Source organism: Bos mutus, chromosome 11 (genome assembly GCF_027580195.1).
Source record: "Bos mutus isolate GX-2022 chromosome 11, NWIPB_WYAK_1.1, whole genome shotgun sequence".
In the NCBI taxonomy this organism is placed as follows: Eukaryota; Metazoa; Chordata; class Mammalia; order Artiodactyla; family Bovidae; genus Bos; species Bos mutus.
In genome coordinates this window covers 33,697,795-33,715,615 of record NC_091627.1, presented here as the reverse complement: position 1 = coordinate 33,715,615, position 17,821 = coordinate 33,697,795, and the positions used below count along the sequence as shown (strand labels likewise).

General features: G+C 49.6%; 1 protein-coding gene across 3 annotated transcripts in view; it reads left to right on the top strand.

The window, feature by feature from the left end:
• Window positions 1-17,821, top strand: part of OTOF (otoferlin) — an 89,463-nt gene that overhangs the window by 42,063 nt on the left and 29,579 nt on the right. For 2 of the 3 annotated variants that reach the window (XM_070380122.1, XM_070380119.1), the window contains exons 6-9: window positions 7,606-7,679; window positions 9,143-9,269; window positions 9,736-9,790; window positions 15,951-16,082. In XM_070380122.1, coding sequence (XP_070236223.1) covers window positions 7,606-7,679; window positions 9,143-9,269; window positions 9,736-9,790; window positions 15,951-16,082 — 388 coding nt within the window. Of the gene's footprint in view, window positions 1-878; window positions 924-7,605; window positions 7,680-9,142; window positions 9,270-9,735; window positions 9,791-15,950; window positions 16,083-17,821 lie in introns of all 3 variants that reach the window. The other variant, XM_070380120.1, reaches the window with a different exon arrangement.

Genomic DNA, 17,821 nt, shown 5'->3' with positions numbered 1-17,821 from the left:
TCAAACCTGTCATCCCCACCCTTGTGGGCTGAGTGATTGAGGGCAGGCCACGCAGGGCTGTACAGTTACTAGTATTAATGCTAGCTGTAGTCCCTAAAGTGGTCGTAGTAAAATCAGGAGAGTATTATTTTTCACAAAAAGAGGGGCTTTTCCCTTCTCCATTTCTACACTGAGAGTGTACACCTGTGCAGCCCCCTTTGCCAGCCCAGAGGCCTGGAGTGTGTGAGGAGGGGTAGGGTGGGAATGTGCCTGCATCAGGGAAGCAGTAAGAGAACATTCCAGAAGGGCTTTCTGGAAGTCTCCCTAAGGAGGAGGAGGAGCCCTGCTCTGAACCCTGGAGCCACAGCTGGCTTATTGCTGCAGACCCAGAACGTCCTGGGGCCCCCTTTCTTCTCTGAGTTCCTCAGAGCCTAGGAGCCCCTTACTCCATTGGAGGGGATCGAGCCTGAGGAAGATAGCCTGGTGGCCCGGGCCCGGCCTGGCTCATCTAACCTTGTGTTCCCTGTGGCACCTGCGGCCTGCATCCTGAATTCCCCAGACCCTGACCTGGGGTGGGGGGAGATCCAGGGACCCTGAAGCCTCCTCTGTCACCAAGGCTCCAGGTTCTTCTGGGTTTGGAGGCCCAGTCCTGAGAGCTCCTCTCTCAGAATCAGGATTACAGCCCCCCACCCCCAAGGTAGAGCCCAGGGACCTGGGACCCCTGCCCAGCAGGCTCAGGCTTGCTGACATGAAAAGCTATGGGAGGCAGGGTCTCTGGGACAAGAAGGCCCCCCGGGATCATGGGGGTCAGCAGGGTCAGGGACTAAGTCTGCAAGTGACTCTGGTTCACAGGCTCTCACACACGTCCCCTTGTCTCCTCATTTCTTCCTCCTACTCAGCAAAGGCAGAGAGAAGACCAAGGGAGGCAGAGATGGCGAGCACAAGTAGGTGTCCCAGGCCAGGTGGAGCCCGTGGAGCTCGTCAGAGGGAAGGGTCCCCAGCACAGGGTGCAGGTGGCGGGGGGCCCAGATCCGAGTGGAGACAGCACTGGGCAAAGGTAGGGCGAGGGAGGTCTCTCCATCTGGCCACGGGGGCGAGGAACACGGAGGTGTCAGGGTGGGGGCAGGCCTTCTGGTTTCCACTCTCTCCTCCCTCCTTTCAGTGTCTCGATTCCTCCTCCACTTCCCTGCTCAGTCCCTCATCCCTGTGGGCAGGCTCTCCTGTGAGGGAGGGAGTAAGGACAGCTCATGAGGCCAAAAGCCGCCTCCTCCTGGTACCAAGGCAGGGCCAGGCAGATGGACATGTAGCACTGGAGGCCCAAGGAAGACAAATTCTGGGTGCTGAGTGGCCACAGGGGGCAGCTGGAACATGAAGCCTGGAAAGCTAAGGAGGGACGACCCCTCTCTGGTGGTCTTCACTGTCTCCATTCCCCAGAGGGAAAGAAGGAGGTACCTCCAGATGGGGAGGGGCCACCACAAGGTACTGGGAAGTCTCAAGGCCTGATGGTGGGGGGACTGACAAGTGGGTCCCCCAGGCTCCCCCAGAGCTTGTGTCACCTCAAGGACCTTCTAGCATCACAGGGAATTCACAAGGGGAGTGGCAGTCAGGGTTGAGCACACTGGAGGGGGCCTCTGCTCCAACACCCGTTCTTGCAGATGACAGATCTGAGCCCCAGAAGAGCAGCAGAGCTGAGACTAAATAAAACCCAGGGCATTTTAACTCCTGACCCAGAGTTTACAGTAGGCCCAGGAAGTTTAGAGCCCTTGATTACGCTCTCAGTTCTCCAAACACACCAACAAAAGCCAAAAAGCCAAGAGTGTGGTCTTTATTTTCCAGATAGGGAAACTGAGCCCCAGAGATGTTAAGAGATTTTCTCAGAACAGTGGTCCAAAATAAGTTAAAAATCAATCGACCTGAGGTTAGCATGGCGACAGCAGAATTGTGTGTACAGGAGTCTGAAGTGATGAGCACTGATGGGGCTTGGTGTGCTGCTTGCATTAACATCCCAGGGACTCGCAGCCTCGTTTAATGAAAGCACGAACTCCAATTCCCACTTGTTATACATGAGCAAAAAAACATGATGACAAGGCAGCAGCACTGAGAGGGGAAACTCAGGCCCAGAGACCCAAAGGGTCAGAGAGTTTGCCAGGTTACAAACAAGGGAAGAAGCCGCAGGCTGAGCGTGTATCAGGCTTGGAGAAGGAGCCAGGGAACCAGATCTTGGGGGCTGTGGGAGATGATGGCAGATGCTGAGCTCAGGGTCCCACCTAGGGAGAGGGCTTGGGGTCAGGTTTCTACATGGACAATTGGACATAAAAGGTTTGTATGAGACACATACAAGCTGCCCCGTCCCCTAGCCTCTCTGTCTGAGATCAGCGATGCTCTAAGACCCTTCTTGATTTCTAGCTCTGCAGTCTGTCCTGGGCTGGACCCCAAGGGATTCAGACTGACCTGACCCCTTTGGCCACAACTGGACGAAGGGGTGCCTCGGTGAGCGCATGTAGTGGGCCCACAGTAAATGCTGGTTCCCTAGCACGACCCCATCCTAATGTTCTGCCATTTCCAATTCACGTAACTGGCATTTATTATTCTTATCTTAATGTGTAGAGCCTTAGGGATTTCTAAAAAGAGATAAATAAGTCAAAATTCTTTAGCTTGAAGAAGAAAAACTGTGGGAACTGTTTTAAATCTCTGAAAGGTTATTGTGTGGCAAGACTTGTTAGTTTCTGTCTCTACTGAGGAGAAATAAAAGGAAATCTCTATTTCCACAAATCCGGTGTCTCTTAGGTAAAGTTAGTCACTCAGTCGTGTCCAATTCTTTGTGACCCTATGGACTTAGCCTGTCAGGCTCCTCTCTGTCCAGGGGATCCTCCAGGCAAGAATACTGGAGTGGGTTACCATTCCCTTCTCCGGGGGATCTTCCTGACCCAGGGATCAAACCTGTGTCTCCTGCATTGCAGACAGATTCTTTACTTTCTGAGCCACCAGGGAAGCCATCTCTTAGGTAGGAATTTGTTTCTCCCAATTACCTGAGGCCTGAGCTAATAAGCTCAGCTCTGAGAGTTGGTGATGAACAGCGAGGCCTGGCATGCTGCAGTCCATGCGGTCACAAAGAGTCGGACATGACTGAGTAACTGAACTGAGCTGAACTGAGCTAATGAGCTCTGACAGTTCCTGCTGCAGGTGGTTGGAGGGCAGAAGCCCTGGAGAAGCCACGGCCTCAGTTGGTTCAATTCCAGTCCCACCCCTCTAAGTCACAACCTCCAGGATAACACAGACACCTGACTGAGTGGGACTCAGCTCACACAGTCTAGTTTGTCGAATGTCTCCAAGTCATCATTGAAGAGTTCCAGTCTCTCCCCAAGGAGCTTTACCCAACCACAAAGACATTCTTCTAGTTCTGAGCCATGGAACAAGCAAAGAAACCATTAGGTCCATAAATGAAAAAAAGAGTTTAAAATGAGTGAACTAACTTTAAAGACTTCTCTCTAGAGAGAACTAGCAGTCTAAATTGCGGGTGCGTATCATTACAACTGCCATGAATCCAGTGATGGGAAAGCTCAGCTGTGACCACAAACCCTCAGAGGGTCCTGAGAAGCCCACCTCCCTGGCCTCCTGCTTTTCCTGTTTTCATGCAGCTACGAATAAGGAGCCACTTGGTTGCAAAGTGGTTGTACACCAAGTTGATTATTGGCTTGTTGTATTTGTCTGTTTCTGACCATACTACATCTGTAGCAATTGGAGAACCTTCTAGACAAAATGCAGAATTTAGAACAAACAAACATCAGTAGATCAGTAACCAACAATTTACCTTTTTTGAAATCCAAATCTTTAATACAAAGTGGGTAATCTTTAAAATTCCCTGATTAAGTTAACATTTATTTGAAAAATAACCTTTACCCTTTGCCAAGAGAAACAGGCATGCTGTTTTCTGGGAACTGATAAGCAGAAAAAGCTTTTTCTTTTTTCAAAGCTTTTTTTTTTTTTTTTTTTTTTTTTAATTACTTTTTGGCCGTGCTGGGTCCTCATTGCTGCGAGGACTTTTCTCTGGCTGTGGCCGGTGGGGGCTACTCTGTAGTTGTGGCGCATGGCTTCTCATTGCAGGGGCTTCTCTCGTTGCAGAGCACGGGCCCTAGGGCACGCGGGTTTCGGTAGTTTCAGCTCCTGGGCTCTGGAGCACAGGCTCAATAGTTGAGGCACACCAGCTTAGTTGCTCTGCAGCGTGTGGGATCTTCCTGGAACCAGGGATCGAACCCATGTATCCTGCATTGGCAGATGGACTCTTTACCACTGAGCCACCAGGGAAGCCCAAAAGCTTTTTCTATAGTGAATTATGATGTGTCATCAATCAGAGGATTACAAAGGGCAGTGATAGCCAATGGCATCATGCTCTACTGCCCACAGTTCACAGGAATGAAAAGCAGGTCTAAGAGAAACAAACAGGTCCAGAGCCTACAGTAAGAATCTGGGAATTACACTTATCCTACACATTATGCATTTTTTTATAGGATGTCTCCATTCTGAGATACTCCCAGACACACAGGAGTCCCACTAATGAGCGTATCCACTTGAGATAGTTAAAATTATGCAAGGTCTAGGGAGAGGAGTTTCTTCTTTGAATTGCTTCCGGGTCTAGTAGACAATAGTCAGGCTTCCCTGGTTGCTCAGATGGTTAAGAATCTGCCTGCAATGCAGGAGACCCCGGTTCAATCCCTAGGTTAGGAAGATCCCCTGGAGAAAGAAATGGCAACCCACTCCAGTATTCTTGCCCGGAGAATCCCAATAACAGAAGAGCCTGGAGGGCCCTAATCCATAGGGTCGCAAAGAGTCAGGACTGAGCAACTAACACTTTCACTTTCTGGTAAACAATGGTTGAATAAGTATAGTTTTTTTTTTTTTTTTAAGTCTCAGTGTTTGCTTCCAAATATGTTTGTTTTAAGAAATAAAATGACTTTCAAATTCAAGGGCCATAACTGCCTAAGGGAAGCCCCAAGCCCTTTTCCACTTGGGTGGGTCCTTGGGATCAGCATCAGAAATCCACAATTCCCTGCCACCCTAACCTCCTCTGGGCCTCAGGCAGAAGGGCTAGATCCCACCCATCCCAGGATGCAGAGTAGCTGGCTTCTCCAGGCAGGGTCTATTCTGACCTGACACCTGGCTTTGACCTACCATCTCAGAGCACTTTCCTGGGGGACATTAAGGCGGGGGTGGGGTGGGGGATGAGGACTGTGTGGCTAGAGCAGACTGTGTGTGATGGTAGCATGTAGGTCACACGTGGACTGGGGCTGGGGACTCTAAAGATGACACAGCCCAGGAATGGCCAAGCAGTGATTGTACTTGGTCAGCACAGGGCCCTCCAGGACACTCCTCGGTTATCCAGGAGAGCAGCAAGGCTGGGAGGAAAGGAAACCCAAACACTGAGACAGGAAGCAGAGACAGGGCCCCACTAGGCTCACTTCCTGTTGCAGAGTCAGAGTACAGCTGGCACCCCTGCCCTGTAGGCCACCAAGGCCACCAAGCAGGGAGAAATCTCACAGGATGATGCGTTGTAAGCCAGGCAAGACGGCTCCTTTCTCACCACTCTATGACTGTTATTAACAGGCTCATTGATCTGTTCAGTGTTAGGTCACTGGTGATTTAATATTTATAGCCTTCTTTCCCCAAAATGTATTGATGCTTAGATTATTTTTCCATGAGTCCCCTCTCTGTAAACATGGTCCCTGGGACTCTTCAAGATGACATCTTTCCTCATCAGCAAGCTGTGCTGGTTCTTGGAGACTTTCAACCACCATTCCCAATGGTGAGGATGTGGGATTCACACCCCGAGAGAAGTGTGACCCTACAGCATCAAGGATGCAGTTGGAAGTACTGCTGCCCTGGGAGATGGTAGCTTCCATCCCAACTCTCTGAGCCTCAGGTTTTTCATGGGTTGAAAGAGGAGAAGCATATGGCCCTCCCAGGACACATGGACTGCAGTCCCTCCCAGGACTGCCATGAAGATGAAATCAGCAAACATCTGGAAAAGCCTTGGCCCAGATTAGTTGCTCAAGGAAAGTTATATTGTCTCTTACTGGGGAGAAACTTTTAAAGATAATTCCAAAGGCTTTGGTTTTCTTTTTTTAGAGTGACTTCTCTCCTTCTCCTCCTGTTGATATGCCCCAGATAACATGACGCTGTATAGTGCAAAGAGATCAGTGTTTCCCCAACCTTCCTTCACCTGCCTCATGCCTTTTTAGGAAACCATCAAGATGCCAGTGTTTCCTAAACTGTGAACTGGTATCACATGAAGAAGTGGTTCTTAGTTGCTCTCCTAACACACTCCTCCATGTCTGGCCGAGCATATAAAGAGTAAAGAAAAGGCCTGTAGCTAGATTAGGGCCAGGTTTGGAGGATGAGATTGGCTCCCCAACCCTAAGTAGAGGAGCTTGAAGTTTCTAGGCCATCTCTACAAGGACAGAAGGTTTTCCAGAATCTCACATGACCCAACATAAAGAACAGGAGTTCTTGGGGAACCATAGCCAAACCTCCACTGGGAGATGCCTGACTCAAAGATGGGTGGGCTCTGCTATAGGTGAGCTCAGGGTTAGAGTCTGCACCCTGCCCCGCCTAGGAATGGGGCCCAGCTTGACAGGGGCAGAGCCAGGAGGAGGGAGAATGGGAAGTGCAGGGAGTCAGGTGTCCATCTCATGCAATATTGACAGGGTAATGGAATACTGCACTTTACCCCTGCTGGTCCTACTCCTGGTCCCTCCTGGAGCTAGGATCGCAAGCTCAGCTGCAGGGACATCACTGGATACAGTAAGGACCCCCTGCCCCCTTTCGTCAGCTCTCCTGACTGCAAGGCCCTTCACCCGGGGTCACAAGGCCAGACCAACAGAGGAAGAGGTAGGAACTATGGAGCCTGCCATACATTCCTGGAGGTTGGCAGAAGGTGGTGGGGGACGGTGGTGGGGGTTGCCTGGAGTGAGAAGGGACAGGCAAAAAGGGTAAAACCAGGACCAAAGATGGGGACAGGAAAGGGCCCATCTCCTTTTCACTGGGGACCAAGGAGAATCCAAGGACACAAAGGCAGGCTTTGAGTACCAGGGCTGTCTGAGAACTAAGCAGCTTGTTTCAACCACACTTCCTACCTGCTCATCAGCTCTGCCCCTCTGAGTCCTGTTTCTGCCATTCTGTTCTGATGCTTTGTCTCTCTTGTCTGACTTTCTTTGCATCCAGCCAAAGTACGGCCACGGTGGGAGAGGATGAGTCTTGCCCACTGGTGGAGCTCAGAGCTCTAAGACTGAACTGAGGGGGCTGGGATTAGGACCCTGACAGGCTTCAGTTGAAACGGTTTTTTCCACCTGAAGGCCACCTTCTTGTGGTCGCTGTCCCCAACCTGCTCCTTAATGGTGTGAAGGCATGGGGAAGGAGGATATGACGGAGGTTCCTCTGCCCTAGTTCTCCTTCAGGGCTCCCAATTTGGGAAGTTTGGCCCCCAGGATATCTCGGGACCAGTAGGTAAGGGGCTGGGGCTTGGATCTTCCTTTCCCTTACGAGTTCTCTCGGGTTTTGCTCTTCTATCGTCTGTGTGTCTTCCTCCTGACGTCCATCTCCCTCCACCTCATTCTGGCTGCCCCCTCACAGAGCCGGGAGGAGCGTGTTCTCCGCCATGAAGCTCGGCAAGAACCGGCCTCAAAAGGAGGAACCCCAAAGACAAGGTACGGATGCGTGCCCCTGACCAAGGTCTAGTTCACCCCTCTCTCCGCACCTGCCAGGGACGAAACCCCTGCTCTCCGCGAGCGGCCTCCCAGTGGGCTCTCCTGCTATTGGCCAGAGGAGCCACCTGGGGCCTATCATTAGCTGTCAGAGAAACCCCGTCCTGAGAGAGGTCCTCCAGAAGGGGGCGCTCCGAGGGCTGGAGGTGGGTACCACATTTCCTCCGATACAAAACAGCAGCAGCAGAGACCTCTGTCTAGTGGGCTCCTCCTGCCCTCTTGGCTTCCATCCTTCACACAGAAGCCTAGGGATTTTTAATCAGAGGAGGGAATAACAAAAAAAAAATTATTTGGCCAATTCCCTGTTTCTATGGGAAAATCTGAGTCCTGAGAATGCCTGCTCCATGGCAGGACTCTCTGCCTACCATTTACCCAGTTCCCTCTCAGGGGGCTGCAGGGACCGCCTTGGGGGAGAGAAGCAGGGTGGGTATGGAAGACTGGAGTGGCCTGTGGCACGGGTGAGGGGACACGACAGCTGTTTAAGGGGAGAAATGGAAGTACAGTGGAGCTGTGTGTAGCTTTCTAAGTCAGGTCTGTGGATCACACGTCCACCATCCTCAGGGCTCCTGGCTTCTCTCCCAGCATCCCCCGTGTGGCCCACTGGTCCCAGAATCTCTCTCCTTATATTTTGCCCCCACGTATATTCCAGCTGTGCCTTTCTCCTTCCTAGACTGGAGAGGGTAGACCTGCTGGCTGAGGCTCAAACCCATCATCCTTGGGTAGCTTCTCAGAATCATCATTCCTTCATCTCATTGGATTAATACACATCAGTACAGGGTTAGGTTCTGAAGTCCATCAGCTATTTTACAAAGATAAGTTCCTTCCTGAGTCTCAATTTCTTTGTCTGTGATGTGAGAATAGTACCTATATTGGCAAGATATGACTATGAAGATTATGAGAGCTAGAGATATGTGTATAAAGTGCCTAGCATTATGCCTGACATGTAGTAGCCACTCAGTAAATGGTAGCCATTGATAGAAGATACATAAGTTTGGATTCTTTATTCCTAACCTTCTTCCACAAAGGATATTCAGTACTTGCATAGTGAATTGTGGCGGTGGTTTAGTCACTATTCATGTCTGACTCTTGCAGCCCGTAGACTGTAGCCTTACAGGCTCCTCGGTCTATGGGATTTCCTAGGCAAGAATACTGGAGTGGGTTGCCATTTCCTTCTCCGGGATGAGTTATATTCAATTAAAATTAAAAGGCAAGGCCAGATACAGTATCTGTTAAAGATCAAAATTAGGTCAGAAACACTGCAGATAAGCAGACTATAACATTCTAAGTAGATGCCACCAAGTAAACCTGGAAATTGACTATTAGCTTCCTGGATGCCGAAGCAAAAGAGGAAACACCATCACCAGCCCACCATCCAGCCCACCTAACTAGTCCTCCCTTTTCCCCAGATGAACCAGCTGTTCTGGAGATGGAGGACCTTGACCGCCTGGCCATTCGGCTGGGGGATGGGCTGGACCCTGACTCCGTGTCACTAGCATCCGTCACAGCCCTCACCACCAATGTCTCCAACAAGCGGTAAGTGGGCAGGAGCCTCGCAACCCTGGTTGGCTTCACCAGGTCAGGCAGGCCTAGCTTGCTATATTTGGAATTGGGGTGGAGAAGAATCAGAGCCCATGGACAGCTCCTTCCTAACTTTGCCCCTTTCTTCTTTTCCTGGATATCTCCCTCACCTCCCTCCCTGCAAAGGCAGGGGGCTGTTCCCAGGTCATTGAATACCTCTGGGCAAAGGGAAATCACAGGGCTGCCCAACACTTGAATCTGTTGACCTAATGACCTGCCTCCTTTTACTTCTGCCATTGGTTAGTCCTCTCTATTAGAGCCTCTGAGAACCACTAATCCCCTTTCTGTTTGGCAGTCCTGGAGTGTTTGACAATCATGACTCTGTCCTCTTCCCTTCTCCAAGGTCTAACCACTGCCAGTGCTCTCCTCCCCTGCAAGCAGTGCCCTTACACCCAGCCTGACAGTACATTCTCCTTCTCAGGTCTAAGCCAGACATCAAGATGGAGCCAAGTGCTGGGCGGCCCATGGACTACCAGGTACGTGGGGGCAGCAAGAGTCCTCATGTCTTTCTGACTCTCTCGCAGGTGGTTCTTGCCAGATGACTGTTTTAGACTCTGTGGGGGCATGGATACGAGGGGTCATAGAGAACCACACACTGAATATAAATTACCAAGTTAAGCTTGTTCCTGGGAAGCACTGATTGTTGTTCTTCAGTCGCTAAGTCGTGTCAGACTCTTTGCGACCCTATGAACTGCAGCACACCAGGCTTCCCTGTCCTTCACTGTCTCCTGGAGTTTGCTCAAACTCATGTCCACTGAGTCGATGATGCTATCTAACCATCTCATCCTCTGTCCCGCTCTTCTCCTTTTGCCTTCGATCTTCCCCAGCATCAGCGTCTTTTCCAATGAGTCCACTCTTCACATCAGGTGGCCAAAGTATTGGAGCTTCAGCTTCAGCATCAGCCCTTCCAATGAATATTCAAGGTTGATTTCCTTTAGGATTTACTGGTCTGATCTCCTTACTGTTCAAGCACTGTGGTCACAGTGTCATAAGTAGAGAGATAGAGACCCACAAAGGACACAGTGTCATAAGTAGAAGGATACAGACTCAAAAAGGAGGGTGTGAACTCTGCTTATGCTGGTCAAAGGTCTCTTAGGATTTTGTAATGGACTTTATAAAGTGAGAGGGACTTAGAAAAAACATAAACAGACCAAATAACTTCACAAAAACATTTAAAATGAGGGCCTCTAAAGAAATATATAGATTATTTGGTGTGATTTTTTTTCTAAATTATTGCTTTGTATTATTTTAATACCAGAAGTAATGTCAATCCTGGCTATCTATAGAAGCTGAGAGTTGGGGGTGGGGTTCTTCTTTTTACGTCTCTGTATTTTCTGAAATTAACACTTAATTTTTTTATTTGTATGTTTCTAAAACTGGAGACCAAATGGCTGAGATCTAGAGAGATTTGCAGCTGTGAGATTGCTAATGTGGCCACCAGTGCAAGTGGGATGGAGCATGGCTGGGAGCTACGGGGAGAGTGCCCCATGGGCAGAGGGCCCCAGTGCAGCCTCCCAGCTGCAGGCCTCATCTACAGCTTCGCAGGGCCAGACCCTCAATTTTGTCTCTTCTCCCAGAGTTGATTGGAGCCCGAGAGAATGAGTTACACTAACATAACTCACAAAAGGCTAATGTAAAAACCCAATCACCTAGTACTTATTTATAAACTGCAAACGAGAACGGTCCAGGGACCGTGCATTCCTCTGGACCCTCCCTTAGGGGCTAACAAGGCCCAGCTGCTGTGAAAGGCTGCTGGGCATTCCTAGAATTGAGTGAGAATGCTGGCTGGTCAGAGCCTTCAGCAGACCCCACCTGAATGCCTTTGCACTTCCTGCCTAGGTCCAGTGCCAGGCCCCAGAATCAGAATACCTTTTCCTGTGTCAGGGTTTGATCTTTGACTTCCCAGGCCTCATGCACCTTCTTTAAGGGCAGATGACCTCGCCTCACTCAGGAGAGGATGTTTAGGACTAGACACCACCTTTCTCTGTAGCAGGTACCTCTGGTCATATATCCTCAAGGACACACCTTGTCTCCCTGAATCCTTGCTTGGGTTTGTTTTCATCCAGTTGGCTTGAAAATTCCATCTTCCCAGGGGCTTGAAAATTCACCCTGGGCCATGTCAAGCAGACCTGCCCCTGTGGTTTCAGACAGCATCACACCACTGAGCTCCTAGGACATTTGGGAATGTCACCTCCTCACCTCTCTGCCAAAACCCAGGCACAGAACATACTAACACTTCTGAGGGCTTTTCCAGGACACTGGGCTCAGGGTTATGCTCCGAGCTGAGAAGAGAAAAAATTCCAAAGAAGAAAGAGCCTCATAGTCAGATACCGTTCCCTCCACAGTGTCACCAGTCTGCCACATAAGGGCACAGAAAATGGTGCCATTGTTATTGTTGTGACTAGTATAACTGTTTAAGTTAATAAAATCTTAACAACCACCCAAACATCGGTATTGCTGTATTTCATAGGTGAGAACCTGAGGCGCAGAGTAGATAAGGAGCTTGCCCCAGGTTCTGCAGTTATTCAAAGCTAGAAACAAGGGTCAGTCCTGCGGGTGTCCTATCCCATCGTCAGAACAAATAATTGAGGACCATCTCTCCCTCTGGTCTCTGTTCATCTTTACTGCCTACTGCATGTTTTCAAAAGCTCTCTCAAACTGCTTCTTGCCAGAGACTTTAATTAAGTGGACCAGAGAGTCTGCCTCCGAAGATTTTGTAAACATTCCAAACTGAACAAAGCAGCTGTATTCATGTTTAGCCTGGTAACACAGCGTTCCCTGACAGGTTGGTTCACATCTCAACTGTAAGTGTTAATGTACTTGGAGAGAGAGCTGTGAGGGTGAAAATGTGGGACTATTCTTGCTTTCAATGAGTGCAATGTATAAAGCAAGAAAACCTGTCAGAAAGACTTCACTTTCTCGTAGAGCTTGGCTTTGCCGAGTTAGAAAGACCTCAGCCAGGGAGACTTAGCTGAACTCAGACCCAGAAAGGATCCTCAGGCCGAGAATCAACCTAAAGATTGGGTAGCTCTGAAATGAGGTCCTGAGGCCCTTTGTTTCTTCTGTTTCAGTTCAGTTCAGTTCAGTTCAGTTGCTCAGTCATGTCCGACTCTTTGCAACCCCATAGACTGCAGCACGCCAGGCCTCCCTGTCCATCACCAACTCCCGGAGTTTACCCAAACTCATGTCCATTGAGTCAGTGATGCCATCCAACCATCTCATCCTCTATCGTGCCCTTCTCCTCCTGCCTTCAATCTTTCCCAGGATCAAGGTCTTTCCCAATGAGTCAGCTCTTTGCATTAGGTGGCCAGTGTATTGGAGTTTCAGCTTCATCATCAGTCCTTCCAATGAACACCCAGGACTGATCTCCTTTAGGATGGACTGGTTGGATCTCCTTGCAGTCCAAGGGACTCTCAAGAGTCTTCTCCAACACCACAGTTCAAAAGCATCAATTCTTTGGTGCACAGCTTTCTTTATAGTCCAACTCTCACATCCATACATGACTATTGGAAAAATCATAGCCTTGACTAGACAGACCTTTGTTGGCAAACTAATGTCTCTGCTTTTTAGAATGCATGTTATATGTAAACCCTTTCCTGATTATCGACATCTCAAAAGCAAGAAGCCACAGCTTCCTCCCTGGGAATATGCAGTTTGCCCATCGGAGTGGGCAAAGCGTGGCACTTGGCAGACATGTTCTTGGTGGGTCATGGAGTCTTGAGCTGTACCCTGTCTTCCTGGCACCAAGATCATATACATTGTCACCTCCAAACATCTCTCCAGTTCTCATCCCCATGTCATCTCCCCAGCTCAAGCACAATGTGGCACCCACTTCCTATCTGGTCTCCCTGTCCTCGTATTGCCTCCTCCACACCATCCTCTACACACCACTGGAATGGTCTTCTCAAAATGCGCAACTGAACATATCACATCCCTGTCACCTGGAGACAAGAGAAGGTAAAGGATGTTTCAGCAGAGCAGCACTAATCTCATCTCAAGCTCCCACCCATGTTCTTGCAGCCCCATCTGATCCCTCAGGAGCAGGTCAGAGAGCACCATGACTCATGGGTTCTCCCAAGACAGAGGTACAGGTTCACACTCAGCATTGTTCCTGGTGATGACTTTCGTGAAGCCACCTGGGGATCGTGTCCTTTATCTTGGGATAAGAAGATGTAATAGCCAGCCGCCAATAGTTTCCCTGGTTAGCTGGTCTGTTGGTCCCTTTGTGGCTGTAATTGCCTTCTCTTCCATCATGGAAAGACAGGAGTCCTCTGCTCCTGAAGAGGACTAGGGGGCAAAAAGGCTATCATTATGGCTGGGTCTCTGGATGAAAAACAGAGAAGCCAATCAACTTCTCACATTGCAAGGACAAATCTCCTGATGGCATCTCTTTAGTACCTTATTATGCCAACAATGTGTTTGTCTACTTCCTAGTCTTGAGTTACTAGTCTTGAAAATATTTTCATTTTTTTATGGAGGAGAGGGTATTGGTTAGTTGTGGGGGGAAATGAAATTAAAAAAAAAAAAAACTTTGGTAAAAAAAAGTTTCACAGAGTTTAAAACTCTATAAACTACTATGCAAAGAATGTTCTGGAAGGACTTCTAGTTTACTTTCTTCTCTGAGAAGTAAACTTCTCAGAGGGCTCTATTTTGCTTTTAGCTCCCTGAAGAAATGGTAAACTCCTTCAGAGCTCCATATTCTCAGCTCCATTCCCTTTAGAACCTCAAGTTCACATAGAAATGCTTGCTTTCATAGTTCAAGTGTTACTTCAATTAGTAAATATTCAGTTTCTAGTTCTGTATACTGGCTTGGCAATGTTCTCTTTGTCATCAGGGTTTCTATTTTTTTAACATCATTAGTTTTAATGTGTGGATTTTTCTTGGCCTTCAGATATTTATAAGACTTTGATGGACGCAGTGGAAGATAATTTTCAAGGCTATTCTTTTTCATGAAAAGGGAAAATAATTCTCTTGAGTAAAAATCGTATTTAGCAGTTGCATCAAAGCACAGCAATTAAAATACCAACTTTCCAAGATGAGAAGCATAAAAAGCAACTCATACGGTTTCATTAGAAGAGTGCTGAGGGAAATGCTAATACTAGGTCAGCATAGGCTATTTTGTTAAAGTGCAAGTTCCAGAGACTTAAGCATCACACACGAGCCTACCTGCCTGGGACCCAACCAATTAACTGAAGGTAAGTTCTATTGAGAAGCCATTTATAACAAGAGCTCACAGCTTCCAGACTTTCTACAATTTACAAAGCACTTCAATACACATTATCTCATTCAAACCCCAGGCAAATTTATGGATAGGAGGTGTCTCCACTTAAAGCTGAGAAAACTGAGGCTCATTGTCATTTCAGGAACTCCCAAGTCTTCCTATTTATCATGGCTGCCCTAGTGGGGCTTGACACCTCCAGATTCAAGCAACAACTGATGGCTTAAAATGAGAGTTCACGAGAACTATGCACACGTGCATACATACTCACACGTCTCTCTCTCTGTTCAGTTCAGTTCAGTCCAGTTGCTCAGTCGTGTCTGACTCTGCGAACCCATGAACCGCAGCACACCAGGCCTCCCTGTCCATCACCAACTCCCGGAGTCCGCCCAAACCCATGTCCATTGTGTCAGTGATGCCGTCCAACCATCTCATCCTCTGTCATGCCCTTCTCCTCCTGCCTTCAATGTTTCCCAGCATCAGGGTCTTTTCAAATGAGTCAGCTCTTCGCATCAGGTGGCCAGAGTATTGGAGTTTCAGCTTCAACATCAGTCCCTCCAATGAACACCCAGGACTGATCTCCTTTAGGATGGACTGGTTGTATCTCCTTGCAGTCCAAGGGACTCTCAAGAGTCTTCTCCAACACCACAGTATATGTAAATATTTGTCGAATGGATGAACAACTGAAAAATGACTTCCTAGTATAGAAGTATGATTCCAGAGAGGTGGACACCACTGAAAAAATACAGACTGCACACAACATACAAGTATCAAGACCAAAAAAAAAGTGTGCTCCAGCTGGGCACCAAAGCCTTACTGGGCACTCAAAGAAATTAAAAGAAGGGAAACCAGGAATATGGAAAGGGGCCAAATTCCAGAAATTAAAAAAAAAGAGATATCAGAGGCTTGCAGGACTCAAATGAAAAGTGCTGGAGTAGAAAACTAAATGCATGTTAATGGAGACTTAGAAAGCTTAATTTTTGAGTGCACAGAATCTTGGGGGGTGGGAGTGGGTTTGCAGCCCTCTGTGCGGCAGGGCCACTGATGCCAGTGAAAACTCTTGGAATCATCTGGGAGCTTTAAAAATACAGATGCTGGACAGCACTCCTCCATCCCCTCCCAAGATTGGGTTGAGTTGGTCTGGAGTGTGGTATGGGGGCCTCAGGGTCTTTAACCACCAACGCCCCCCCCCGCCTCCTTCCCCTCCCCCTCCCCCTGGTAATTCTGGTGCACACCTACTTAGAGGTGATCCAGTTCACTCCCTTCTTTATAAATGAGGGCACTGAGGCTTGGTGGGGAACGACCCAGGATCACCAGCAGATTCAGCAGTGCTCAGACTGGTACCAGCCAGGCTCTGACTCCTGAAAAACCCAAGTTCACAGGCCTTCCTTCTCATTTACCCTCTTTCCTGCCCGCAGGTCAGCATCACAGTCATCGAGGCTCGGCAGCTGGTGGGCTTGAACATGGACCCCGTGGTGTGTGTGGAGGTGGGCGATGACAAGAAGTACACCTCCATGAAGGAGTCCACTAACTGCCCCTACTATAATGAGGTCAGCCCTGGGGCCCGGGGTGGGGAAGAGTCCTCCAAACTGTGGCAGAGCCTGGGCCCCGGCCCCATAGGGCCAATAGGAGAAGCTGGGACTCAAGAGTCACACAGGGCTACCAGCCGGGTGACCTTGGTCCACCTGTTACAACCCCCAGCATGCTGAGTGCCACGCCCTCTGACCCTGGTCTGGCCGGGGTCCACCCTGTGAAAGGAACCCGGCCTCTGTCCTCCCTAGTGCTGCTCCCACCAGTGCCAGTGAGTGAACCTCACACCTTGTGAGGCCTGGTCCCAGGTCCTTCCCCAGCCAGAGCCCTGGGGCAGGGCAGCCTCCTTCCAGCCCTGGCCCATGGGGGGACTAGAACCATTAATGAGTGCTTGCTGTGTGCGGGGCTCTCTTCTAAATGCTTTAGGTGCTTCATCTCTTCTGACTCTCACACTATCAGAAGTTGTCAGCATCAAACCCGTTTTATATAAGGGACATTGAGGCTCCTGGAGAAAGACCTGGCCCAGGTGCCAAGTGCCAGAGTCAAGTTCTGCGTGTGCATGCTTTCTGCTCAGCTGCCATCCTGGGTGCCTGAATCTCTGCGAGGCCCTTCCAGACCACTGGCCATGACGCTTGGGGAGTGGGAGGGGAAAGGCCTGGTCTCCACTGCTGTTCATTGCAGCTGTCTGAGGCCACATTGAGGTTACAGAATCTCAGAGACCTTCTAATTCAGTCTCTCCACCTTACAGAGGAGACTGAGGCCACTCTATGAAAAGGGCTGAGATCACAGAGAGTATTATAGACAGAGCAGGGTCCAGACTGTTCTGCTTCCACCCACTGGGCTCTGTCATCTCGGATGGCCACCCCACCCCACCGGACACAGCCTCTGAGTCTGGGCTCCAGGGAGGGGCCCATCTTAATCAGCTATGGTGAAGCATACCCCTCAGATACCTGAGCACACACCAGCCTAACCCAAAAGTCACTGACCTGGCCACTGTGGCCCTCCCTTTCTGGGAGGGGCCTCCAGGCTGCTTCTCAGTGGCTCCAGGCAATGAGCTGTGCCAGGCTGGTCCTAGTGAGGCATGGGCATCCCTCATCTCAGTGTCCATCCTGGGTGTGGTGAGGGTCTGCTTCTCAGAGGTGGGGGCATCTCTCTGGAAACTGTGGGAGGCCCCAGCGGGGCACCTGCAGGAGTAAAACCCAGGCCTGTCTCTGCCCTTCACAGGGACCCAGCCTGAGGCCAGGCCTGACTGAAATCTCCTAAGCAATCAGAGAGAAGCCCCACTCTCATAGCTGGTTTCCCGCAGGTCCCAGGCTGGGGACACTGCTGTTCAGGACCCCCTCGGCCCCATGTGACATCCTTCCCAGGAGTCAGGAAACTCAGGCTCGACATCTCTGACCTTAGGTCAGGACACATCCCTGACTGGAAAACCTCTGGCTTAGATAAGGTCTATTTTTCCCTAACAGATATGGAGACAGGGCCCCCACAGTCTTCCACGGTTATATGATAGTGGTGGAGGCCTGTCTGGCTGACTGGAGAGCTCACCTTGCACCAGGTCCGTGCACCTCATGTTTCATTCAAGTGGCTTCCTCCTTCCAAGGAAACAGAACTGATCTCCCCACTTGGTGGCTCCTCAGAAAACTCCTACTCACTTTGCAGGGCCCAGCTCAAATGTCCTTCCCTGTACTCTCTAGGTTAGAGGTCAGGGCATTCCCCTCTGTTTGACAATAACATCCCTGAATTCCATTCGGTCCTTCAT